We start from the raw sequence: 25,969 nt of genomic DNA, 5'->3' as shown, positions 1-25,969 counted from the left end.
ATAGCTGGTCTATTTAACTGAAAACACCATGCAGGATATAAACTGGGTAGAGTTTCTTGCAGAGCACCCAAATTAGCAAATTATTTACCTCATAAGATTAGTTGGTTCTATCTCTATATATTGTTAGGAGGCAGTTTAATTTTAGTTGTGCCATTCACTAACACACTTTACCAAAGACATTAAAAGGACACATTGTTCCTTGCTAAATAAAACACATGCATTGTCTCATTTACTTGTCATAATTACAGGCCACTTCAGATTCTTTTATTTCTGACTCTTTTGTTTAAGAGTCAGTGGAATTTGGGTTTTTACCCAGGAACTAAAAAGCAAAACAGAAATACAAATAGATACAAGTGGCCTAAAAGAGCCTGCCCGAAATGGGGGCCCAACAGTTATCTTGGAACTTAACTCTTAAAATTTCTAATTAGCATGGCTAGTGAGTAGTAACTCTGGGAATTGTAGTCATAATGTATCTGGAGGGCATGAGATTCAAAAGATTTCTCTGTTCAGCTTACATTGATATGGATTTTTTCACTGTCTGCAATCCTTTGTCAATTTAAATATTCTATAGCAACTGAAGATTGCCAAGTGTACAGGTGCTCTAAATTAGTTGATAAGATCCAAATGCCCTTCATTATTTGTCTGATTCCATTCAATTGTGTCTGATTCTCAGAGACTGCTGTCCCTGCAATTTTCTTGGCTAGGTTTTTCTGAAGTGGTTTGTCCTTGCCTCCTTTAAAAGATCCATCCATCCCCATCTGGCCCAAGGCGGGATTAGAACTCACTCTTCCAATTTCTAGCCTGATGCCTTAACCACGATACTAAACTGGCTTTTGTTCATTAGGGTAATGGACTGAAAGTACATTTTGCTCCTAAGTTTTATCTAAAAGCTGATAAAGTAGTTGCTTCATACTTTTAACAAAACAATTAATTACATATATAAAGCAAAATTCAAGTTTGATATCTAGGAAAGAAGCTTATATAGACTCAAATGTGACAAACAAGACACTGGAAGGGCTGGTTTTATACATTTTTTCTGTCTCTGGAAAAATAGATTATCATTTCCATGTTTAATGTACAGAACTGCCTGCTTCCTAGATTGCTCTTTGGAGTTTCAAGACTATGACATCTGGAATAAAATCAAAGCATCTGGAAAACGTGTCCTTGGCTACATGCAAACCTCAAATGCTCATTGAAAATGTGAAATGCCTTGAAATAATTTCATTTCAAATCACATTTTAAAAGTTTAGCTGTGAGGGTGCTTATCTTGTGAACAGGGTGGGTCACTAGAACCTACCTAGGAAGGTGGGGAGAGGAAGGAGTGGCACGGGCGTGTGAGTAGGTTTTTGCTTATATATGCAACATGTGGCAATATATATCAGTTAAAATTATGCTTCATCTACATGTACACACAAGCAAACAAACGAGACCCTGACAAGTTCATTATCTCCCTGTTTAAACAGTTAAACTGGCATTTGCAATTATTTTGCCTCTGAATATGGAAGCTTCAGATGGCCTCTGTGCCAAGATGTCTTGCTAGGTTTACCTTCAGTCATGCATTTTTCTAATTCCCTTTTAAAACTTCCGAATTAAATGCTGACCCTTCTGTGATACTGTATTGGGTATAAACTCGGGCAGTGGACTGAACTATTTCATGCAACGGGGGTGACGAAGAACCACAGAATCCGACCAGTTGTTTTTGGTCAACCGCAGCCAGGAAAATAAATGCTGGGCAAAAACCCAATTTCAGGTTGAAAAACTAAGGATTCAAGGCGTTGGTCCCTACGTTATTCAACCTTTAGGTACCACTCCCACTCCCCGGATCAATAGGATTTAGATTGGCTCCAACCTAACAAAATGGTAATTACTTGCTGCAGCCAAACCCTCATTACTGCATCTTTCAGCCGCAAATTCCGCTTATACCATTATCGCCCCTTAATCTTCGATTGGTTGCCCCGAGTTAAAGTTACAGGAGAAATAAAACCTCCCCATCAACGGGCGCTGGATTTCGGTTTTTTCTAGGTTTTGAAATTCTCCTTTATAGCATTTCTTTTAAAAAAAAAAAAAAAAAAGTGCCTTAAGCCTTTGTGATTATGTCGGTGGCCTTCCCCAGCTCCACAGCATCTTTGTTGGCAAAGATGGGAGCGTGTCGGAGCAAGAGGAAGAAGCGTAATTCTGCTCAGTTTTCCAACCCAATGCTTTTCCCACAAACGCCGGGCGCAAAGCCAAACCCGCGCTGCGTATTGGTCACGGAAATGAGCCAAGGTCCCAGTTGGGTTGGAGTGCGCTCCGAGGGACAAGTCATTTTCCTTCGGGGGGGGGAGAGAAGGGTCATTCATGGCTGACTGGCCGCTCGCTAACATGGTGGAGGTGTGCAGACGAGAAGAGCGAGCACGCGCGCGCTTGCTCTAGCCCGGGCTGCGGCTCCTTTGTGTGTGTGCGTGTGTGTGTCTCTCTCTCTCCAGCAGAAGGACTGCCGTAGTCATTTCCAGCCTATATAACCAGGAAGGGGGAGGGAAGAGGAGAGGGAAATCCCGATCTCGTTCCTCCCTCCCCCCCTCCCAATCCTCACTGCCGGGAGAGCGCTGGCAACAGACGCTCAATGGACTCCAAGCGGCCCCCGCCGGCCTGCTTGGTGCAAGGCGCGCACGCGCCCCACCCACCCGGAGCTGCGGCTCCAATCCACCCAACCCACATCAGACCAGCGCCTCCTTTTGCCCCGGGCAATTACCTGTCTGGAAGCTCCGCCCCCGCCCTTGATGGACGGCCGCGATCACGTGGCAGCGAGAGCGGGGGGGGGGCGGGAAACTGGGACGACTGGGCGGGCGCTCGCACCTGGAGCTGGTGGGGAGGGAAAAACCGGACGGGGATGCGCTCGGCTGGGGCCAGCGCCGCCAGCTTAGTCTCCGTTGCTGTCGCCTTAGCCGCCGCCGCCGCCGCCGCTGCCACACCAGGCCGAGTCCCCTTCTCTTTCCCGGTGGTGGGGCCATGGTTGCCGCTGCTCCTGCAGCTGCCGCGGCTATGAGGAAGAGCTTCCTGGTGCCCGAGATCAAGCCTTTGGATCAGTATGATTTCCCTCGGGCGCGGAGCGCTGCCAGCTTGGCCTGGGCGCTCGCCAAAGCCTACGGCGGTGCAGGTACGGCCGGCGGCGTGCAGAGGGGGTTGGTATGGCGTTGGCCGATGTCCTTTCTTTTCTTTCCCAGGGTCTCTTAGAGAAGGCGGGGAGGGAGCGGGGATTACCTCCCCCCCCCGGGGCGCTATTGTGACCCGATCTTTCTCTCCCTCTCTGGCACCTTACTGACTCCTGGGTTGTTGTTTTTTTTTTTCATTGGAGCCGCAGTTTGCTTTCTTCCTTTCTTTATTTCTTTCTCCCTCTGGTTGGCGGCGGCTGGGAGAATATGTCAGCCTCGCCCTCCTCTCTCCCGGCTTCAGGGATGCCCCACCTGGTCGCATCGGTCCAGGGGTGCGGTGGGCTGCCTTGGCAATCTTCCTTCCATTCCAAACCCCCCCCCCTTTTTTTTTTTTCCTTTCCCCGGCGCTAACAATGAGCTCAGCTCGCTTGCAGCCTTCTCAAGCAGATGGTAGTCCGGGTGGGGCTGGCAGAGCCAGCAGTGGGTCGCCTTGCACCTAGGAGGATCACTTCATGTCTTTTTCTCACCGAACAGGTGTTTTGCTTTTCTCAGATTGACAGGTGAGAGGTCTGGGAGATAGACTCAGATTAGGTAGTCACAAGCATGTGAGAGGGGGGGGGCACGGGTAGGGGCATTTTGCCGTGTCTACCGCAGCTCCTGTCCTACGCTGCCCTGTGTAAATATTATCTCCTCCCTCTCCTTCTCAGTCGCTCCAATTCCTTCTACTGTAGCTTTTGTGTTGGCTTTTGTTACAGCCTAATCTTCTGCAGGACTAGGTGAGATCAAAGGCTTAGCAACACTCGCTTGTCTGGAGCACCCCAAGGACCACATTCTCCAAAGCCTGATGGTATCATTGCTGCCCCACCCTAGTTGGTGGCACTGACGGATCCTTGAACAGGAAGGCAATATTGGGTGTTTACCTTTGTTCAGCAATGGAAAATCCTTTGGGGGAAAAGGATGCTACCAGCTTCAGCTATATTGCTTCCCCCCTCTCCCCGTTTTATTAGTTTTGTATAAGCAAAAAGGAGGTAATGAATGCTTGATCCTTTGCTAGTGCCTTGGCAGGGTGTCTAAAGAAGTGCTGTGGAAAGGCCACTGCCTCTTAGCATGGTCCTCTTCGGCCCTCTGGCAGTGCCAGGCGGCAGACTTTGCACCCAGGCAACCCTCTGGGCTCTAGCTGCGGTTCCCTTTGTCTCTGCTGGGCCTGGAATTAATGTTCTGTGAGGATTCGCAAATTGGCCGTACACAATGAAGGGGAAAGGAGGGGTAGCGGAAAATCCCTAGTGGGATTAACCTCCTTGCTGTTCCTCCAGGAAAGTGGGTGTCATTGGCACTTCTCTCCGGTTCTTGATAACCCAGATTTTGCTTGCCTCTCGTGATGTCATCCTTTCATTCTCTTGGTTGCCCCCCCCCAAAAAAATCCCACCCCAAAGAGGTGAGCTCATGGACATCAGTCTCTCCTGAAGACCATTTCACAGTTATCATTGTGTGATTGCAGAAAGCGATTTGAATCATAAATGGCATGTGAAGTCCTGTTTAATTTTGAGGATTTTCAAACTTATGTGTAAAAAAATATGAGGTGCTTACTGTCACCAGTGAATCTCCAACCAGGGTGCTGGCAGTGGGACAGACCTTCCTCCTGATATCTCTGTGTATGTATTTGTGTTTGCGTGTATGTGAATGAGGGGCATTCCTCTGAGGCTGTTGACCTAGAAATAACATAATAGGGTTTGAGTCCTGCTGGGATTCAAGCCAGCCTGGAAGTAGGAAAATGGCTTGTGAGTCAATTAATAATTTTTCTCCTCTTGGTCCAGGGCTTTTGTGCCCAGAAGCTGTTCTCGCCTCAACTCCTGGAATCATGACCTTCTCTGAGTGAGATGCAACAACTATTCTATGGAGCAACGAGAAGAAAAGAGTAGAGTAATTGTAAATTCCATGTGTGTGTGTGTCTGTAAAATGTCTTCACAAGGGGTAGAACTGGAAGACCAGTTTTCATCTTTGGAATTAGTTCACATAGCTGGTCAAACTTAAGTGAAACAGGTTCCCCTTGTCCCTACCCTTCCTTGTCATCTTGATGACACACCAACAGCACACTGTGATGGAAGTGAGAGAGAGACTTGTCATTTGCTTTGGACTGAGGCCAGAATAATCAGGCTTGCTAAACCAGTGCTGGGTTCAGAGTTCAGTGGAAAGTGGAGAAGGTGCTTCTTGGGACTGGTAAAACCTTAAAGCACAGTCCAGTCTGGCAGTCAAGTCCTTCTGAGGGCAACTGCTCCTTGCTCCTTACCCCAAAAGTAAACATGGCACAGTTGCCAGCTGCTCCAGAAATTGGCTACTAGTGAGAGTCATTAATAGTTCAAAGCAGGATATTTGGGGGATTCACACAGTTAAAGTGAAATAAAATAAAATTTAACATCCTTTTTTAAGATAAGTATTAGTAAGTGATTTCATTAGATACCTTGTTGTCTAACCTAATGCATGTTATATTATTAGAAATATTTTGCGTGCACTTTTCCCCATCTATATATAAAAATCTGGAGTGATTATTTATACAGATAATAATAATAATAATAATAATAATAATAATAATAATAATAATAATAATAATAATAATAATAATAAAAAAATAATAATAAAGTTGGAAGGGACCTTGGAGGTCATCTAGTCCAACCCCCTGCTCAGGCAGGAAACCCTATACCATTTCAGACAAATGGCTGTCCAGTCTCTTCTTAAAAACTTCCAGTGTTGGAGCATTCACCACTTCTGGAGGCAGGTTGTTCCACTGGTTAATTTGATTCAAGAAAGGGGCCCAGATTCTCCTCAGGAATGTCTCCATCTCTGGCATGATTGATGGATACAAATTTAATCATTCATGTGGGCTAGACCCACTTCATTTATTATCCTGTGACTGATGCTTTCCCTGTAAACTAGCTATCCCCTGACAGGTTTCCTGGCTGAGATTGCTGTTGTATAAATGAGAAAGTTGGTTATAATTATGTAAATTAAGGTAGCATGCTGAGATTAATTTCTTGGACAAATTTTGGTCCTTGTATGTTAGACCACAACTTGGAGTTTCCCATACCTTTGAAGGATTTTGGGAAAAGGATGGTAGGAATGGGAGAAGATATGGGTGGAAGTGACTGGATCAAAACTGACCAGCAGAAATTGACCAACAATTTCAACTGTTTGCCTGGCTGACTAATTGGATGGGGTTGAGTTTTGCAACTCTGTTACCACAGTTTTGGTATTGTCATGCTCTAGTCTAGATCAAATAGGCAGACTGTTTGAACATTAGCACTTTAATCCAGTATGATAAACATATTCTTCACTGGCCCAGCTATTTCTTGATAATACAGGAATATAAAATGCAATTATGGTTTTTAATTTGCTGACTTGAGAAATGAAATGAAAAGAGAAAAATGAACTCCACCTAGCTTTAATCCAGTCCTTCCCCAAACTATCAAGTTAAACAAAACTACCTTGTTTAAAGTGCATGCTTGCAAATGAGATGTGCAGAGCCTAATATGAAGCTGGTGAGAAAAGAACAGAAAGACAGTTGGTCTGTGTATAAACATGTATATTATTATCTATTTCAGTCAATGACAGTTTTATTTAAATTAACTAGACTCCTTGCTCCTTGCTCTCTGTAGTAGTAGAATCCTGTTTAAAGTAACATCACACTGCTGACTCATTACACTGATGTAAAAAAAAAAGTTAAGGTATTTATTAGTGTGTACTCAGTTTTTTTTTAAAAAAATGTAAATAAATGTAAGTACAGATCCTACTAAATTGTATGGTGTAACTGTATGCCTTGAACTGTAATATAGATTCTCATCAGCATCAAAAAGCACATGGAAATGATCTAAACCAGACATGTCAAACTCGTGATGTCACGTGACATCGCGCAACATATGGGGACGGTTTTGCCATTGTCGGCAATAGGGTGGGTGCGGCTTCCAGATGACGCGTCCGGCCCGTGGGCCAGCAGTTTGACACCCCTGATCTAAACTAATATGTTTTTCTCTAAACATGCTGGGACCACAATTCCGAAATTTCTCAGCTATCACGATATTGAATTATCTCCACCTCAGTGCTTACTGGGTCAATCACTTGCCATGCAAACTTTTATGATACCAACTCCCAGATTTTAAGTAACAATTTAGTCTTTATTGCTCATACTTTACATATTATATTTTACTTTATGGAACCCTTAAAATGTCCATTGGAATTCCATAGAAGTTTTCAGTGGAGCCTGCTTGTTAAATAATAATATTCATTTAGTCTTCTGTTTTCCTCTTCATGCTTAAAGGTTCTGTTAGTAAACATTTGTTTTGAGTATTTTAAAGATAGAAACAAAACTAATTTTCTGAGATTTGTGTCCTTTTTGCTAAATACAACTGCTGTTTTTTTCTTGTCTGCTGGAATTTTGTATATTTTAAAGATTTCTCCAAAAAGACTGTTAGCGGCTTTGTTTGTTCCTTGATTCTCTAACATTTGGGAGTATAGTTGGTAGGAGCCAGGTTTTTTTTAACCATGTGGCCACCTTTCCTGCGTAGCTGTTTGATCAATTTATTGAACATCTGAGCTTTATTATAAGGAAACTGCACTGAGAAAATCCATACTGAAAAGCTGTTGCTCTTATTCCTCTTTGACACTATATGATTCCTCTTGCTGAATATTCTCACATCGAATCAAGTCCTTGATCAATCTGCCTTGTTATGTCAACACTGGACATTATGCATTGAATTCTCAGGAAAGTGCTTGCCATGGTAGCTTAATTGAATGCTTGCTGTTGATAAAAATATTAATGCCCTGTCTCTTCTGGGTATCTTTCCAAACTCTTCCTGGTCTTTTTACCTAGGCCATGGATGCTTGGAGCTTATATCCTTCTTTATTATTATTATTTTTTTGGCTTAATTCTCATGTAGGATCCCATGAGACACTGTTAGAGGCACTGAAGCTCTCCTACCAAAGTTGGTTATTGTTTTCTATCAGACGGGGTATCAGGTCTCTTTTAGACTAGAGGGATGCATACAGTATCTCTCCTTAATTATTATAACAGTGACTGTATGGGTGATGTAATGATTCCTGAGGTAGTTTTGAGAAGGCTGCTGACTTGCACTGTGATTTGGAGGTCTTTAGGGGGGTGCATTTTTCATCTTGGCTTCTGAAGCTGAACAATATTTTATTAGTCTAAAAACTACTTGGCTTAAATTTGAGATTGTGGATACACACACATATATATATATATTGGCATATATATATTCACAAAAGGTAGGAGATTTAAAACTTTTTGATTGTAGAACCTGCCCTTAGGTTCATTCTGTATCATAGGATTTCCTTTCTTATTTCCTCACTTGCCTCCTGCTGATTTAACTGTATATTGGATTTGAATGCCTGAATTTTCTGTGTAAGCACTTTCTCTTTGGTCTGCAAACTGGAAAGTCCAGAGATTGTTGGTAGAAAAAAAAGGTGCTGTTCTTAGCTAGGGATAAATGTGTCGCAGGTAGAAAAAAACCTGAGTTTTGCTCTGTCTTACCAGCTACAGTGGAAAGATAGATTATTCTGAAACTCCTATCCTTGATTGTGTTTCAACCCCAGAAGCTGACAGTTCACCCTGTGGTTATTTATTCTCTGCATCTGTAAAATAGATTAGTTTATTTTCTTCATAGTGACTGAAAGATTTCAGAATTTTCTTTCAAAGAAATAGTCCACACCAAGTTGTGTCAAGTTGCCCAGTGTGCAATTGGCAATGTGTATAATAATGCTTTTGCAGTATGATAACCATCATAATAATATTACTATGAGCAAAGGAAACCTTGGCACAGAGTAGAAAATACTTCTTGATAATCAATTATAATAGAAAATTATTACCGTAAAAAGAAATGAGGGCTTCTAAGGTTGTATAAAAATTTCAGATTCAAATTCTGACTTTACAGGAGTTGTTCTAGCTTTGGAAAAGTGTTATGATCTCAAAACTATTTTGCGCTATAGTGCTTAAAAGTGTTTTGTACCCCTTCCAACTTCAGTGGTTTTAAAAATGAAATGGGATGGATCTATGAATGATGAAGATTTTAGAGGCCATTTGCTGTTGCCTTCATCTCCTTCTGGGCATATGGTTATTTATTGTGCAGAAATCTGGTGCTGCTTTGTATAGACCTTTAATCCCATCCAGAAAAACTCTGCCTTATGAAACAGAGCATGTATGACCAACCAGATCTTTGTAGCATGGACAATGTCTTACACCTGGCACATCTCTGGGGTCCATTAAATTTGCATTAATAGACTTCTACTTGCCTCTCATCCTTCACTGTAGCCCTAAGTGGTGATCTTAGCATTGCAAGATGGAGGAGTAGGTAACTGGCTAAGTTGCTTGTTTTTCTCTGTAATCTGGCTGCTTTGCTAAGATTCCCACATGTGATTTTACAAAACAGTTTCCTGGCTTGAATTAAACTCCGGTGCCTTGAGGATATACTTCCATAAGTTTGTGGCACAATTTAGGATATTTGGTCTTATCTGTCTGTCTCTCAGCAGGCCTGGGATCCTAATATAAAAACTATCTATGAAACTGACTTTCTGGACTCAAAAGGAGTAACTCTGATTCCCAAATGCCTTGGGGGCAAAGGCTGTTTGCTATTTTAAATCCTGCAGCTTCTTCCTGTTCTTCTGTTCTAGTGACCACCAACTGTATGCCTGGGACAGTTGTTCCCTCCCTGATTCACTCACAATCCTGCAACTGCCAGAATTCCTGGTCATTGTGCTGGTTGTGGAGTCTGGGAGATGTAGTCCAAAAAATCTGGACAGCATCCAAATGGGGGAAGTTATAGTCTTAACACATTTGGGAAAGCATTTGACTAGGGATGGCTGGATTTTTAAATTCTGTTAGGAACTTTGGTTTCAGTAACCAAGAATCTTTTTCCCCCTTGTAATTAAGTTGTCCTGGTCATATTTACATGGACAGCAGGCTCGGACTATAAAAATAAATAAATAAATAACCACCAGGCTGTGCTGATATATTTTTGAATATTTCCTCATATTAAAAACCAGCAACATCTCCCACCCTCCAAATATTCTGATAACAAGTTCTAATCTAGGCTATATTCTCATTCACTCCGCTCTTAGTTTTTTATTTGCATATATGTATAAAAGTATGTGTATATATTATATGTATGTAATAGCTGGAGCTTTTTCCTCCTGAAGATAGAATAGAAGATCCTAAGTTAGACCTAGATAACTTAGAACACCTTTGCTGCGTACAGGGAATTTTTGCTACCCAAATCTAGTAGCTTTACCCAAATTATAGAAAAGGAAAGGACAGTCTACCTGCAGTCTTTGTATGGAAAATGAGCAGTTGTTGAAGTTGTAGAAGCCCCTAGTGCACTTTCTTGTTTACTAGCAGGCCAGAGCCCTGGTTTTCTTCAGTTAATGGCTGTGATGAGAAACTAGCCATCTCCAGAGGAATTTTCTAATTTCTCTGAGTGATCTTACCCAAGATTGATGGTTTTCTGTTGCCAGTGGCAACCCCAGAACTGAAAAGCTTTCCCATCTACTGCTGTTACGGTGATGAAATTGTATGCGTTTGAAGGGGAGGAGCATTTAACTCTTTGCCCTTGCTGTATTCACATTAGAACAAAGTCCTTTTTTCCCCTTGCCATGGCCCCATCAGCTATGCAGGTCTACATCTCATGATGAAAGTCATATCTAGTGGCACCTGAGTGCTTGGATCATGATCACACAGCCATAGAGGTGATGCATGGCTGGGACTTTGAGGGTTGATCATATGTCCATTTTTTCCAATATTGCCATAACTTTGGTTGTTGAACGAATGGATGTAAGCGGAGAACTACTTCTACTAAAGAGATCAATGTGAAGGAGAAGAGAAGAATTGTTTTCTGCCTTCTGACTGGATGTCTGCAAAGTCAGGGCTTTCAGTCATGAATTGTTAAGCAAGTTATAGTGGCTTGGCTCTCAAAGTAAAACAAAATGATTGGATTTATAATCAGCTGAGCAAAAAGAAAATTGCCTGATGGTTATATGTGAACCAGGCTGTGGGCATTCCTACCGTGCTGTAATATACTCGGCATTATGACTAATCTTCCACTGGTTCACTGTGAGGGCAAAGGTAACTCTAAAAAACATTTGCTTTGGAACTGAGCCATTTAAAAATGGTCTTGCATCCCAATCTTTGCTCTTTGCACCACACCTTGTGAATCAGCTAAGTGGCCAGTTTCAAAGTTGTCACCTTATGGCAAACTGCGATCCATCCTGAATGATAATGGGCTGTACAGAAACTGAAACCTACTCAATGAATTAGGTACCTGCTCCATCAATGGCAGCTGTACGTCAAATCCCAGGATGTGAATCATGTTAGGATTTCCTGGCTTCAAGGAAATGGGTGTCCTTGTGTTAGTGCAACCTCAAGTGAGGCTTGGTTTATGAGTTTAAGACTTTGGAAGCAGTATCCTAAAAGCTTTCTTGTTGGACGTGCCTAAATAAATAGCATTTACTGCTGAAAGGTTTGTGAATTTCAGATGCAGAGCGGGTAAGTTTTCTTAAGCGAGAATTCTACTTGGCCAGATTTAAGCTTGTAAATTTTCACAAAGCTTGTCCTGGGAAATGATTGGCCCATGAGGTGAAATAGCAGACGTGTACTGTAATCGATTATCTGTAAGCTTATTTTTTGCCCAGTGGGGGGCTTTGTCTGATAAAGTTCTTAGTATGGAAAGTGTGAGATCCATTTTGGCTTGTGGCCTCTTTCATGCTGTATCAAAGCATATTACTTCCTTTACTTATATATTTCAGTGTGAGGTCCCTTCCTAAACTGAAGCTGGACTCAAGAAAATACAGGTAGTCCTCAACTTACAACAGTTCATTTAGTGACAGTTCAAAAGTTACACTGGCACTGAAAAATGCAGCCTTGGAGTGGGTACAGTGGGCTTCTAGCTAAGGTAGATCTGCCTCATGAGCTAGAAGGAAATGGGCTTTTAGCCAAGTTTGCAGTAGTGGCTGTGATCAGCTGATGCTGAATCAGCTGGTGAAGCTGTTCCACCTGTTCTCCTTCCCTGCTCTCTTACTCAGGGATGTCCCGTCCCTCCCAGCCAGCTTACTGGCAGGAGCTAACAGGTAGATCCTGATCCTGATCCTGGTGGCCTCTTGAGAAAGTAGCCAATAGAGCAGGTGAATGTCAGCTCTAGCCATTTTTCCCCCCACAGAGTAATAAATTACGATTTGCTTTGTGATACTCAGTCAAGAGTATCAGAGACTCCGGGGGATAAAATTTCACTGTTCTCAAAAGAAGAAAAAGAATCCATGAGTCTGTTTTCTGATCTACTTTCTGACTTATTTGCAAACCCACACCTTTTCCAAACTAAACAGGTGAAACTAAAGGTGAAATTTGACGTTCTGACTCTTTCTTCACTTGTACTTAGATACTGGATACAGTATTCCTAAGCACTTTTATTACATTGTAGCTATAGCTCTGTAACTTTTCTTCATCTAGGATGACTACCTGTTAAAAATCCTACCAGGTATATATTCAGTTGTTACAGGTGATATTACAACAGCTGTTGTTTCTAACTGTATTTATGATTTGATGGAATGTGTTTGTGTGTCAATCTCATTTGTGTGAGACTGGTTTTTTAGGCTTAGTTTTTCCCCCTTCCCCATCCCCTTTAATATTGATCATATAATCCTAAGAGTAGATTGCCTAAGTCAGGGATCTTCAAACGTGGCCCTTTTATGACTCATGGACTTCAACTCCCAGAATTCCTCAGCCAGCATGCCTGGCTGAGGAATTCTGGGTTGAAGTCCATGAGTCATAAAAGGGCCACGTTTGAAGATCCCTGGCCTAATTAATTATCTGGCCATTCTCTTTGCTGCTCTATTTCTCCTCTATCTTCTTCTTGCTATATGGAAAATATTCTAAATAAGAATGATAAACTGTTGCAGATGGAGCTTCTGCGAGGAAGATGAAGATGGGGAAAAACTCCCCAGCTCCAAATCTCAGACGTTTCCAAGTCACCTGTATCTAGGAATGTTGGGCCAGCATTCGCACATGTATCTTTGTGTATGCCAGAAGCCTTGTTGGGCCTGAACAAATTGACTTTAATCTTTTCCTTGCTGTATCCATCCTGTAAAATATATTGATCAGTGATTTCTTGGTTATCAGTCTGAGGAACAGAATGTTTTATTTGTATCGCTGTCACTCAGAGGACTGCGTGGTTCATCCCTCTTAATAAGAGAGTTGGGAAAAGCAGCACCTTCCTTTCTTTCAATGCTGTTGATCTCTTTATGGTTTTATAATGGAGAAAGAAGTTTTGGAATGTGAGGCAAGTTTTCCTATTTAGTGGGTAGGAACCCAACCCTCGTCTCCCTCTATCAAAATCTGATGTACTCCCGGACACAGTAAAGGAATAAAAGTTTGCCAGGGATGGAATCTAACCACGTATCCAAAGCTCACTGTAAGCGTGCTGGTCTATGACCACAATAAACTGAAATGGATTTTTTTTTTAGAAAACCTCAACAGAATATTTAAGAATACTGAAAGTGGGCCTAGAAGCATATATTTCGAAAATGCACATTGTACAGTACGTGAACACACACATTTGGAAAGTACTATTCACTAAGTAGATGCTTTGGTCTCATTCATGGGCTGAGAGTGCTAGGTGCAGCATTGAGCAAAGTTGCAGCTTTCTGTCCGATTCCCATTCACTCCAGGCTCAGAAGAGCAAAGAAATCAACTTCCATTAAAAAAACAACAACAACCCTCACTGGGTTCTACAGCTGGAAGGCTACACAGTTTCCTCTTCTTCATACGCAGTTAGGCCAGAAAGAGCCTTCTGCAGAATTCTCTTGCTCTAACTCTCTGTAACCCAGTAGACAAATCAGTGGAGACAAGGGAAGATAAAGTAGACACTGAAAGGTGTGGAGAACAATACAGCAACACACCTGCAGCTCTTCCTCCTCTCTGATGCCAGTTACTTATCACTGTATATGAAGCCCAAGCTCCAGTGAAGGGTGCAATCTATATTATTTCCCCTCTTTATTCATATAGCAAGCTTCCCTTTGATCTCTGACAGATGTATCAAGCTATCGTTCTCATCATCCTAGCCAGGGGAAAGATGGAAATTGCAGCCCAAGATAGCTGGAGGCCCTCAGAAAGGAAAAAAAAATAAATATGTGGAAGGAAGTGAGATTGAGAACTGATAATCTGCCCTGGCAACCTGTTGTGTTTCAGAGGGACTTGAATCTAGTTATTCTCTGGCCAGATCCAATGTTCTCATCTCTGATTGCATCTCACTGAACTGGGGCTAAAGCAGGGGCCAAAGCTAATGGAGCATTCAAGGTAGCTAGACATGGGCACCACATTTCTAGGGAGATATATTCAGCATGACTGCTTGTTTCTCTCTCTTACAGAACACATCCCCGCTGAACTGCGCGAGCCCTTTTATACAGACCAATATGAGCAGGAGCATATGAAGCCTCCTCTCATCCGCCTGCTGCTGTCCTCCGATGTCTACTGCCGTGCCTGGTGCCATGTCATGCCTTCAGGCCCGGATGGTGCCCTTCCCCCAAAGGATAATGCTGCCTTGCTGCAACTTTTGGGCCACCGGGGCTTGGTCCCCACCTTTCAGGACAAGCCTGTTAAGGAAGCTGATCTGCATCACAAACCAATCAAGCTGGTAAGTCTGGAGGCAAGGAGGTGGCTGTGCTGCTAAAGGCAACCTTGATCTGGTGCTGCAGGAGGGGAGACTGTCTTTCATTCCCAATTGTGCAGTGAGATGAATGAACGAGTGGTTCTCCAGATCTTTAGTTGGAGCAGGTAGTAGAGTACCAACTCAGAATTCCTTGAAGGGTTAATTCTGCTAATTTACTCAGATCTCTTGGGTTATCCATGGACGGAAACTCAGAAATCTTGATTAGCTTGCTTTTATTTTGCTTAGTTCTGCCACTCCTCTGCCCACCACTACATCATCATAAAGAAAGAAGCTGCACTTTTTTTATTAAATACATATGTTGAATTTTGAATAAGGTTGTCCTATACAGGTGGGACATAACATCTGGGCATTTAAGCCTTTTATCTGTGATGTTGATGACAATGCCTCCCAAATGGAGCATCTGCCAAATCATGCATGCAGGAAGAGGAGATGGTTTTGTGTAAGGCCCCCTCTCAAAGGCATTCTGGTAGATGTCCTGCAGAAGTGTAGGGCTACAACTCCCATCAGTTGCAGCCAGTAACTGAAAGGCCCTAGCTTGTGAAAAGGATGGAGACGAAAAGTTTTAAGTGAACTATTCTTCCTTCTATAGGCATGAAACCTCCCAGCAGCATCCTGGATGAGGGACTAGGTAAAGTCCCCAAGGATGCCAGGCTGGATCCCAAATCTCCCTCCTTACTGTGTTTCCCCTGTCTGCTGAATACCAGGAGTGTCCCATGTGGTGCCTCAGCTTCAGGGTGGGGCCTTTGCAGGCTTAGATCTCAGCCACCCCGTGGGAACCCCTTCCCTCCTCTTTTTCTGGGTGGGAACATTGAGGTGTAGCTAGAGCCACCCCAGAAGTAATTCTTCCCCCCCCCCAGGACTAAAAGTACCTGTTGGGATTGAGGATCCTGCTCCAGCTCCCTGTAGCCACCCTATTTCAAAGGCTGATATACCTAAGGGCTAAGATGGGTGATGAACAGCTACAGTTTTGATGGGTTAGAGTTGACAGATGTGTGCATCCTCATTTTGGAAGGATAAATCAAACGCCTCTGTTTAATAAGAAAATATATGAGAATTCAGGTTTTGTTTAATGTGGGCACCATTCTGGCAATTCCCATTATGGCTAGAATGTGTAGAGAAAATACAAGAGGGAATAAATGTCTTTTTCTTCTTCTATTGCTGCCCAAATCGGGAGCGGAGGAGAAATGGCTCTATCTCTTTTCTATCATTAGAAGAGTGGTGGGGATTCTCTCTCTCCCTTTTCCTTTCTAATGATATCTGTGGACACAAGTCCCAAAGGTGCTTTTCTAAAAGGCAATTGGATTTTCTTGTGTGTGTGTTTTTTCCCCATTGAAATGTTTCACTTCTCATCCAAGAAGCTTATTCAGTTCTTTGCCTTTTGAAAAAGAAAAAAAAACACCTTTGGGACAACCATGACCTGGATTTATTCAGAATCTCCCTAAGACGTGTGGACACTTTTTTTTTTTTTTTTTACAAAATAAAAGGAAGTAGATATGTCCACAGCAGTGGAAGGCATCTGTAGAAGTTACAAGATGTTCAGGACTTGATTCTGGAAAAGTTGGAAGCCCTGTAGATTGCTAAAATTCTCTTCTTTGGCCTGATCACTGATGACCAAGTATCACCAAAAGAGTGGCTTCTCCCAAGTTTTCTGGTCAATGCTAGGACGTTTGAATTAAACCTTGAACCCTGATAAACTTACTAACATCTTTAGGAATGGGGATTTCTGTTCACTGCCTCCACGTGCCAGCAGTTATAATTCTTCTGGCTGGGACTCAATATGTGGAAGAGACAAGGATCACTCCAGCTGTTGAGGTTCTATCAGCAGATGTCTAGTAGGACTGGTTAGCACTGAGCTGATCTGACAGACTGATAATTGATTCTGCTTTGGGGTTTTTATCAAGACTGGAAGGAGGGATGGGAACTGCAATTAGCTGCTGAGGGATGATCTTCTTCCTTTGCTCTCTTTTGTGAAATACGCTAGCAGTGGAGGAAGTTTGAAGAAATTACGGTGTTTTAATTCTGGTGAGATCTTGGGAAAGTTCTCTCTCTCTCTCTCCAATACTTTGCTTTGAATTTGATTCCGAATAAATGCTGTGGAAAGCAAAAGCAAGTCAATACAAATTGTTACTCATTAATGCAGCTGTGTCTTTTTCCCCCAGCATTATGAGGCTTGTGTGTCCTGCGATTCTGGAATCCTCTTCAAAGATGGGTTAACAAAGCTGTGGATCAGCAGCTCTTTGAAGGGAATCACATTGGCTCATTGCCAGCAAAATGTGTCATAAAAGATGTCACTTGAGAGTTGAAAATGGCCATTATTCTACTTCCCTGGCTTGTGTGACACAGTTTTCGTGCATTTATCCTGTCTTATCATGTATTCAGACCTGTAGATCTTGGCTTGGGCTAGGTTTGTGCCTTTTCCTTGCGGGGAGAGAAACCCAATGTTTGGAGCAAAGGAGGAGTAACTGGGAAGCAGAGTAGCCTTTTGCTGTGCATGTTATCTTGCATCCAATCTCTTGAGGTTTGTTAAAAAACAGCTTTGCCATGAAAAAAAAAAGAACTTGTTTTCAGGTTTTCCTTCAGGCTTAAGGTGTTCCTTTTCTGCTTTCTTCCTCCTTCCAATTAACTCTCTCCCGGGGTTTATTAATTACCTTGTGAATTTCTTTTTTGCTGCTGAAGTTCTTTTTGCTGTAGTATTTAACAACTTAGGAAAGTCCGAGTGCGGTATAAACGTATTTAGAGATTCAATATAACCCTTATTTGTGTTTACTGAATATGAACCAGCTCAACCTCAGGACCAACACAGCCCCTCAAAGCCGTATCAGAAGTTGGTTTTTTTTGCATAGTAATTTTTATTGAGATACAAGGGAGATGCTATGAATTTGATTTTTTTTTTCTCCTTGTCTTACCTACTTTGTTCTGGCTCTACTCCCATTTTAGAGTGTTGTCATTAGCATATAACTCAAAGTTCAAGTGCTGGGTTTTTTTCTTTTTTTGGCTCAGAAAAGATTACAAAGTTCTGGCTTCTAAGATCTAGTTGCTGCCAGGCATCCGCTGAATCCACATTCTCTAGTGGATTAAAATATAAAACCCAAAGGCCTTTCTAATCCAACCAGAGGCCTCTGGAATCTATAAGATGGACAAGAATGGATAATATTCTCTGCTTATTTTCCAAGGAACCAGTAGCCCATAGCACATGGCCTCCAATACTGGAGGTAATATACAGCCATCATGAATAATAACCATCCATTGCCCTGTTTTTCATTAATTTATCAAACCTCTTTTCAGATCCATCCAGGTTTGAGGTCTCACCTTGTATTAGTGAATGGTGTCATCATAAGTGGGAGCCAGACCCATCCAGTCTTTGACTCACAATCTTCTCTTGCACGTTCTTATGAATGAAAGTTCCTGCTATATAAATTGGGTCTTGCTTCTGTTAAAAAGCCCTGGGCCAAAGAAACGAGTCCAGTTCTGTGAGAACTGGGCTTAATCAATAGGCAAAGGATGTTCTGCTGTCAAATAGTTCAGTTCCAAGACTTAACATCCAGGACAACTGAACGTTTTGTGGTCCTTTAATCAACCGAGATCTTCCTTGGGACTGCCTTCTTACTCCTAGAGAACCTGTCTTGATAGGATTTATATTGCTTAAATTCCCAGATTTACTGGCTGGGGCTCTGGTCTGAAACAGAGATAATAGTGAAGAAATATGTACTGGATTTCGTTGTGCAGATCTGCAATCCTCAGAGAGTGGAGTTGTATATATGTTGATTTGGGAAAATGTTTACACAATACTCATCTGGTTTCACAGATGTAAAATTTATATATATATGCCATACATATAGACACACACACATATGTATACACACACACACAGACAAGCATTTGTTCAGAGTCACCCTTACTAGGAGATCGTACTCATTTGATCCATGGTTTGCATCCTAGGACTTAGGTTATGGGATGAAGTCACCCACCAGCTACAAATATAGATTGACTTCTCTTTGAAGAAAACTGTTCAAAGATACAAATAATAATAATAATAATAATAATAATAATAATAATAATAATAATAATAATAATAATAATAATCTTCCCACTTTTAAGACTATGCGCATTCCTATTTTTTTTAGAAAGGTTTTCTTGGAAAATTAGATTTGCAGAGAAGAATGAAGCCTAGGCTTTCCCTATATGCAGAAAATATTTTTGGTGGAAAGCAACAGATTTGGTATGAGCAAGAAAAGCTTTGTCATCTGATTCTGTTGCTAATCTACCGTGTGAACATAGAGTGAACCAGGATCCTGCTATTTTGTTTTTGTTACCCTTTTGCAACTGTAGAAACTCCAGTAGTGCTAAACATAGGCACTGCTGTAGATATAGGTTCTCTGCCTCTCCTTAAGTAAATGCAGTTTATTGAGCCTCTAGTTTCCCTTTTTAAGTTAACACTGAAGGGTGGCTGAGAAATTAGCTCAGTTCAATTTTTAATTTAAGCTTACCTAATTTGCACTTTCTGAACCTCTGTGAATTGGAAGTGTAATTGTATTTGATGTTTGTCTTGTTTTAAATTCTACAGTACAATTCAAATTTAAAATTCATGCAAATCTTCATACTCATTTTTTAAAAATTGTCAACTGATGCAGTAATGAGGAACAAACAAACTTTGGGAAACCGAACCTAAGAGACATTGAACAAGTCGAAACCACTGTAACTGATTAAATTCCTTGAGTCAGTGCTATGGACAAGTTTCCATTTGTTGACGCAATGCTTCTAGGTAGGAATAGGTTTACTGGCAGCAAATTTGTTTAGTCCTTTACATCATGTAGATATTGTAGTGGATATTTTAATGATAGGAGCTATAATATTTGAGAAATGTTGTATTCGTTTACTTTAGAGTTGCAGTGAGCAGCAAAATAAAAATCTGGGAATTATCCCACCAATGATAAGATAAGATAACCTTTATTGTCATTTTTTTTACTGTGGGCACAACGGCACACATCAAAAATGAAATTTAGTTGCCCGCTCTCACATACATGACACACACCTAAACATACTATATACAACACATGTACAGACCCACACCCCTACATATACCTAACAAATAAATATTAAATACTGTCCATCTTGAATATATAACGGAAGGAGGAAGCTTGAATTACAAGGTTAATGCTGCATGGAATGAAACTATGGCTGAATCTGGATGTTCTGCTATGGATACCATGATGCCTCCTCCCAGAAGGTAACAAGGAAAACAGGTCGTGGAGAGGATGTGTAGTGTAGTAGATTACCAGTCTTTCATTTGTTCCCTTATAGTAGAATGCCTTTGGCAATTGGATTATTTGGCTAATGTTCTCACTGAGGCTTTGAAGAGTTGTTACTTCTGGATCAGCAGTTCTTGGATCTGATATTTTGGATCTGATATTTTGTTGAGAGATTTTGTGTTCAAGATTCTGGAGGACTGGCAGATGGCATATGTAGTGGTTTACTCAGGTTTTTCTTAACAGTATTAAAATCTTAAAATGGCCAATCTAGCTTTAGGTAGAGATGGAATTAAAGTGGAAATTAACTTCTTCAAATCAAACAGAAAGAACTGTGTTGTCACCATACTTTTGCCAGGATTTGTGGTCCTTTGCAATTTCTGCCTGATATATTAGTCATATTTGATGTTCTAATAAATTTCCAAGCATTTTTGATGGTCCTTACCTCAAGAGTTAATTTTTATTTATGGTTGGAAAATTCTATTCAGATAATTTTGGACGATTGGCTTAAAACATATGACTTTAAGATGAATAATTCAACATAAGATTATTTTTCAAGTGTATTGGACATACTGGGTAATGTGTGTGTTTTTATCTGATTGTTAGCCGCCCTGAGTCCGTAAGGAGAAGGGCGGGATATAAATGTAATTAATAAATAAATAAATAAATAAATAAATAAATAAATAAAATATGGCAACGATTGGCCTTCAGCCTTTATTGTTGAAAGGTGCAGTACCTTGGAAGAATGAGTCTATTTTCGGATCTGCTGTACATTGACACCCTTTTGGTTTAATATTTTTATGGTGATAAATAGGGTATTTGGAAAAAAGAAATAAGGGTCAAAGATGCGAATGTGTTGTTGAATTATATTCTGAAAATTTGGAACCTATTGAATGATGAAGTATTCTGAAGGCTATTCCTGCTCCAGATTTACATTCAGTTGAAATATGGAAGACCAGTGTGGTAATGAGAGATTAAGCTTGCTTCTGTCTACCCCATCATTGGTACTAGTCCTTGTGTCATTTCATACTCTGGAAGATAGTGCCAGATATGTATGTGACTCCCATTTGTGGAGTAAGGATGGCCTTACGAGTACTGTAGCTTTTCTGATTCCAGTTTTCTTTTTTTTTCTTTTTCCCTGCTTGACTTGTAGGGGGCACACCTGGCATTAATTGACTCTCTGATGTCAGCATTTGCATTGGAAGCCACCAGTTCATTAAATGTTGCATTGGGCATTGAGCCAGCAGCCATCTCTTGGGACCAGAAACTCCTACGCTGGATAGATATGGTATTAAATGTTAATTCATTTACATTTTCTCTCTTTTATCTCCATCCAAGGAGCTTATGCATGGGAGTATCCCATTTTCTGCACACACCAATCCATCTGAGAGAGGCCAGATAGAACAAATTTCAAATCTGCCTCTTTAGCCCAAGTACATGCTACTAATGACATGTGAAATACAATGCTGGGTTAAGTGTGGTTGGATTACTTAGTTCAACTTCTCTACCCAATCCTGTCTAGATTTGTGAGATTAGAATTATTATTTCCCCTCCCCCCAGGCCCCCCATTTCTTCAGCCCAGCCTGGAAGTTGAAGAAGGCTTAGGTTGTGAAGGTTAAGAGCAGAGGAATGAATAGTGGCAAAAGACTGCAGTTCATCTCAAGGATAGAGGAAAGGGGGGAAAATGCAATATTGTACTAAATTATTCTTAGAATATGTCCTCATGAGTAAGATGATGAAAAAATGTGGATGGCCTAAAGCAGGGGTAGGCAACCTTGGCTCTTTTATGACTCATGGACTTTAACTCCCAGAATTCCTGAGCCAGCATGGCTTAGTATGGAAACCTCTCCATTTCTCCTCAGCATGGCTGGCTCAGGAATTCTGGGAATTGAAGTCCACGAGTCATAAAAGAGCCAAGGTTGCCTACCCCTAACCTAAAGTAAGCAAAACCCACAAGGGCCCATGGTTTAGGACCAGAAAAAGGAGAAAAGGGGATGAAGAGGAAAGAAAGCCGCATCTGGCCCAATGTTTTGTGTTGCATATGTTTGCAAATGATTCCTTGTTGCCGCCCTGCAGATAATTCACAAGATACAACAGACTGCGGATCAGGAGTCCTCTCAGCGTTCAGCTCCTGGAACTGATGGCCAGACCCCAGCTTCCTGCAGTGGCCCTAAGGTGTGGGTGCTTTCCTGCTATGGCTATCCTCCTGAGAGGAGCAGGGGAAGGGGAGGGGTGTGAGAGTGGCGTTCAGACTCTGGTTTAACTCGAGGGTGGCAGCAATTAGGGGTGCTGCTGCATTCATTGAAAGAGCTTTCCCCACACTGGCTTTGTTATGTTTACAAGCTGCCCCTTTCCCTCACCATTGCCTTGGAGGATAAGAGTTTGCTTCCTTCCACCCTCCCTCCTCTTGGGAGAAGGCCTCTCTTTCACTTGTAAAGCCAAGGCCACTCTTGATTGGGCTGACTTCCTGTCTCGCCCTGTGGGTGGCCCGCTTGACTGCCAGCAAACGCTGACCATATATTTTTCCCCCCAAGCTGTTCAGTGGGGCTGGCTGGCTCTGCTGGGCTGAACTATTGAGCAGTGGGGAGTAGATGAGGGGCAATCCCGTTTCCATTCCTGGTGGCCTCAGTGCCCCTGTCCCAGCTCCACGGCCTCTTTGGTTGCCTGTGCTGAATACAGTCGAGGTGTGGTATGTGACCGAGCTGTCTTTTTCTGCATCTCTCTCCTCTTCTCCCTCTGGCCTCTCTCCTTCCTCTGCTTCAGTGTCCCACCAGGTGGTACTGGAAACTGGTTCCTGTAAGTGGGTGGCTTTATTTATTATCTCCCTGCTGCCTTGGCTCCTGCGCTGCATGCCAGGGGGACCCAGAGCAAAGGATGCTGGGGGTTTAGGACCTTGGGACAGAAGTCCCTGTGTAGTGCCTAGATAGAGCTTCCCTTGGAGAAGATTTTGGGCGACTTGGTTGGTCTGTTTCGACAGGCAACCAATCTCCTAAACTGAGATGATATGGGGGTAGAGGGAAGGCCTGTGGCAGAGACTCAGAAGGTTCCCATAGGAGACTCCAGCTGCTGGGATGCTGGTATATCCCAGCATCCTTTGTTCTCTAACCCTCCTCCTTCCACTCACAATCTGTACCTGCTTTGGTCTCTCTCTTAGCTCCCTGTGTCCTCCTCTGGGGGCACTGGAGGAACAGGTTATTCATTGCAAATATAGGTGGATTCATATGTGTCTTCATTTTCTGCCTTGATTACACAGCCTTCTTGGGGTTACAGGCATTTGGGTGGGGAGTCTAATGCACTGGTTTCAGAAATCAACAGAAAGCCCACTTGTTATTTATAGGGAGGGGTTAAGAGACAGCCAGAGCAGGGCAGTTCATGCTTGGAGCTGCCAATAGGAACCGCATGCTAGTTACCTGGCATGTCGTTATCCCTTTTCCCCTTTGTGTTGCCTTTTGCCCCCTCCTCCCTTTGCCTGCTGCCCTGCTGTACTTGGTGCAGCTAAATAAAGTCTTAGAGCCATCTTTTTCAAACTTGAAATCTTTTAAGATGTGTGGACTTCAATTCCCAGAATTCCCCAGCCAGCAGTTCTGGGGGTTGAAGTCCACACATCTTAAAAGTTGCTAAGTTTGAAAAACAATGGTGTTAAAGCAGGGGTGTCAAACTCGCCACGTCACGTGACGTGTCGCAATGTATCGTGACTTTCCCCCCAGTGCCGGAGCTGGGGGTGGGCGTGGTTTCGGCATGACGCATCCGGCCCGCGGGCCGGCAGTTTGACACCCCTGGTGTAAAGGATAGTCTCTCCAGGTCTGTTGAGATCCAGTGTGTTGGTATTTAGGAGATGGGGTGATTCAGAAGGCAGAGGGGTTCTCAAGATTTCAAGTGCATGCCGGGAAGCATTCCTCTAGTTCAGGCCTAAGTTAAGTACTGATGGCCCCTCCCCACATCAGGGACCCCTCCCCCAGCCTTGCAAGGCAGCAACCCTTCCCTTCTTTCTTCCTCCTGGTGGGTGCATTGATCAGGCTCTCTCTTTTCTTTGCTATTGCATCCAGCATGCCATCGCTTTTTGTTTGAAGGAGTCGGGGAATAAGCCTCCTGTGGTAATGTATCCATCGGCGTGCTCACCTGCCCGCCCACCTGCACCCCTTTGCCATCCACTTGGGTTGCTGTTCTTGAACTTCTGGCTGTTCCTGCTGCAATGGGTCTGCCCTTTTCCCCCATGCCGCCCCAACCTTCTTGGGGTTTCTCAAGAGGCGAGCTGTCCCCTGCGCCCTCCTACCATTTTTTCAGCTGTTTTTATCTAACAGCTTCCTGTGTTGGGTGCAGATGCACATGGCACTTGAGACCATCCATCTCTCCAATGGCTGTTGGCCTTACGTCCTTGTTGGAACTGAGGACCGTAACGATCTTGCATCTCTTTAGGACGAAAATGCAATGAATGAGAGTTGGGGATTTGGGGGGTGCATTTTCATTGTCAGTGAGATGCCTTATTACTTGAGACTACTTCTGTATTCTCTCCAGAATTATAAGTACAATCAAATTTTAGGAAGACCACCTACAGGTGTATATGTTCATCAGTTTAATCGTTGCATACTCTAGTTCCCACCCTGCCCCTGTACTATGACCCCTTTTGTCTTTGGTAGCCAGATGAGATGTCTCTAGTTTTCTCCCCATCATCTTCCCTGGAGGAGATATCTAGACAACAGGTTAGAAGAGGGATTTTGTCTCTGAATTCTGAATTCCTTGATTCTGCAGGTTATGGAGAGCAGGAAGTTGTTCTCCAAAGCTTGCTGAGTCTGGCCAATTCTTAGATGCCACCCAGCAGTTCCTGTTGATCCTCCCTCCAGCTCATTTCAGCAGGAATGGAGGTGTCCCATTTGCTCCCTTTTATTTCTCCTCCTCTTTGCTGGCCTGCTCAGTATCTGTGTCTGCCTGTCTGTGTCCCTCCCTCCTTCCTTCCTTCCTTCCTTCCTTCCTTCCTTCCTTCCTTCCTTCCTTCCTTCCTTCCTTCCTTCCTTCCTTCCTTCCTTCCTTCCTTCCTTCCTTCCTTCCTTCCTTCCTTCTTTCCCCCCCCTCCTTGCCATGTGCACTCTTGATGTGTGGCCTGCCCTGCTCTGTGTGTGTCTCTGCTGGGAGTGCTGCCTTTGTTGTCTTGTGTGCTGTGTCCTGGGGTTGAGGACAAGCATATACAGAGTGGTAAAGGATAGTTTATAATTTTTTTAAGCGGGTGATGATGGTGGAGGAACTGACAACTGGATCTTCCACTTTTCCGTTATCTCCAAAGCCGATCCTTCCAGTTGGACTTAGTGGGGCCACGCCTCACCCTGTCCCAGCCTAGAGTCACTCTGAGGGTTAGCCAGGCTACCTTGGGATTTTTAGTGTTTTAGTGTCATGCAGATATAGGGCATCTGCTTGCAAAAGGCTGATCTAGCCTGTGGGACAAAGCCTGGGATCTGGCCTCCCTCGAACTAAATAGTGGGAAAGGATTCTTGTCCTTTAGGATCATTCAGAAGTGTTCCTGAAATGACCTTCCTTCCCCCCCCCCCCAATAATGGCTGCGTCCTCCTTCCTGCTTTCCGTCTCTGTTGCCTTTCGAGGGGCTCCTGCAAAGTTCTTGCCTGCCCATCCCTCCCTGCTTTTATATCATGTCTCCTTCCCTGCATGCAGTTTGCTCTTGGCATCCAGAGGAAGGGAGTGCTATCTTTGAGGGGAGCGGCTTGATTTCAGTTTGGTCCTTTACCCGCTGGGAGCTCTCCCTGCTAGTGTTTGTGAGGGCTGCTGCATGGGACCAGAGGAGCTTCGAACGTGGGGCATGGAGACGGGAGGGCACTGTTCCAGCTTCTCTGGCACATGGGGGCCAAACCCCACAATCGTGACTTTG

At 42.9% G+C, this 25,969-nt stretch overlaps 1 protein-coding gene across 1 annotated transcript in view; it reads left to right on the top strand.

Moving 5' to 3' along the window:
- The first annotated feature begins 2,988 nt into the window (after nucleotides 1-2,988).
- CAMSAP3 (calmodulin regulated spectrin associated protein family member 3) overlaps nucleotides 2,989-25,969 on the top strand; it is a 37,009-nt gene continuing 14,028 nt past the window's right edge. Inside the window, exons 1-4 of the mRNA XM_015825510.1 lie at nucleotides 2,989-3,136; nucleotides 14,547-14,812; nucleotides 21,248-21,382; nucleotides 22,171-22,269. Of these exons, the coding sequence (XP_015680996.1) occupies nucleotides 2,989-3,136; nucleotides 14,547-14,812; nucleotides 21,248-21,382; nucleotides 22,171-22,269 (648 nt within the window). The remainder of the gene's footprint in view (nucleotides 3,137-14,546; nucleotides 14,813-21,247; nucleotides 21,383-22,170; nucleotides 22,270-25,969) is intronic.

This window comes from Protobothrops mucrosquamatus, unplaced genomic scaffold, assembly GCF_001527695.2.
Source record: "Protobothrops mucrosquamatus isolate PMUCROS unplaced genomic scaffold, P.Mucros_1.0 scaffold2670, whole genome shotgun sequence".
Lineage (NCBI taxonomy): Eukaryota > Metazoa > Chordata > Lepidosauria > Squamata > Viperidae > Protobothrops > Protobothrops mucrosquamatus.
Note: the sequence above shows the minus strand (reverse complement) of the source record. Positions and strands in the feature narration are given on the sequence as shown.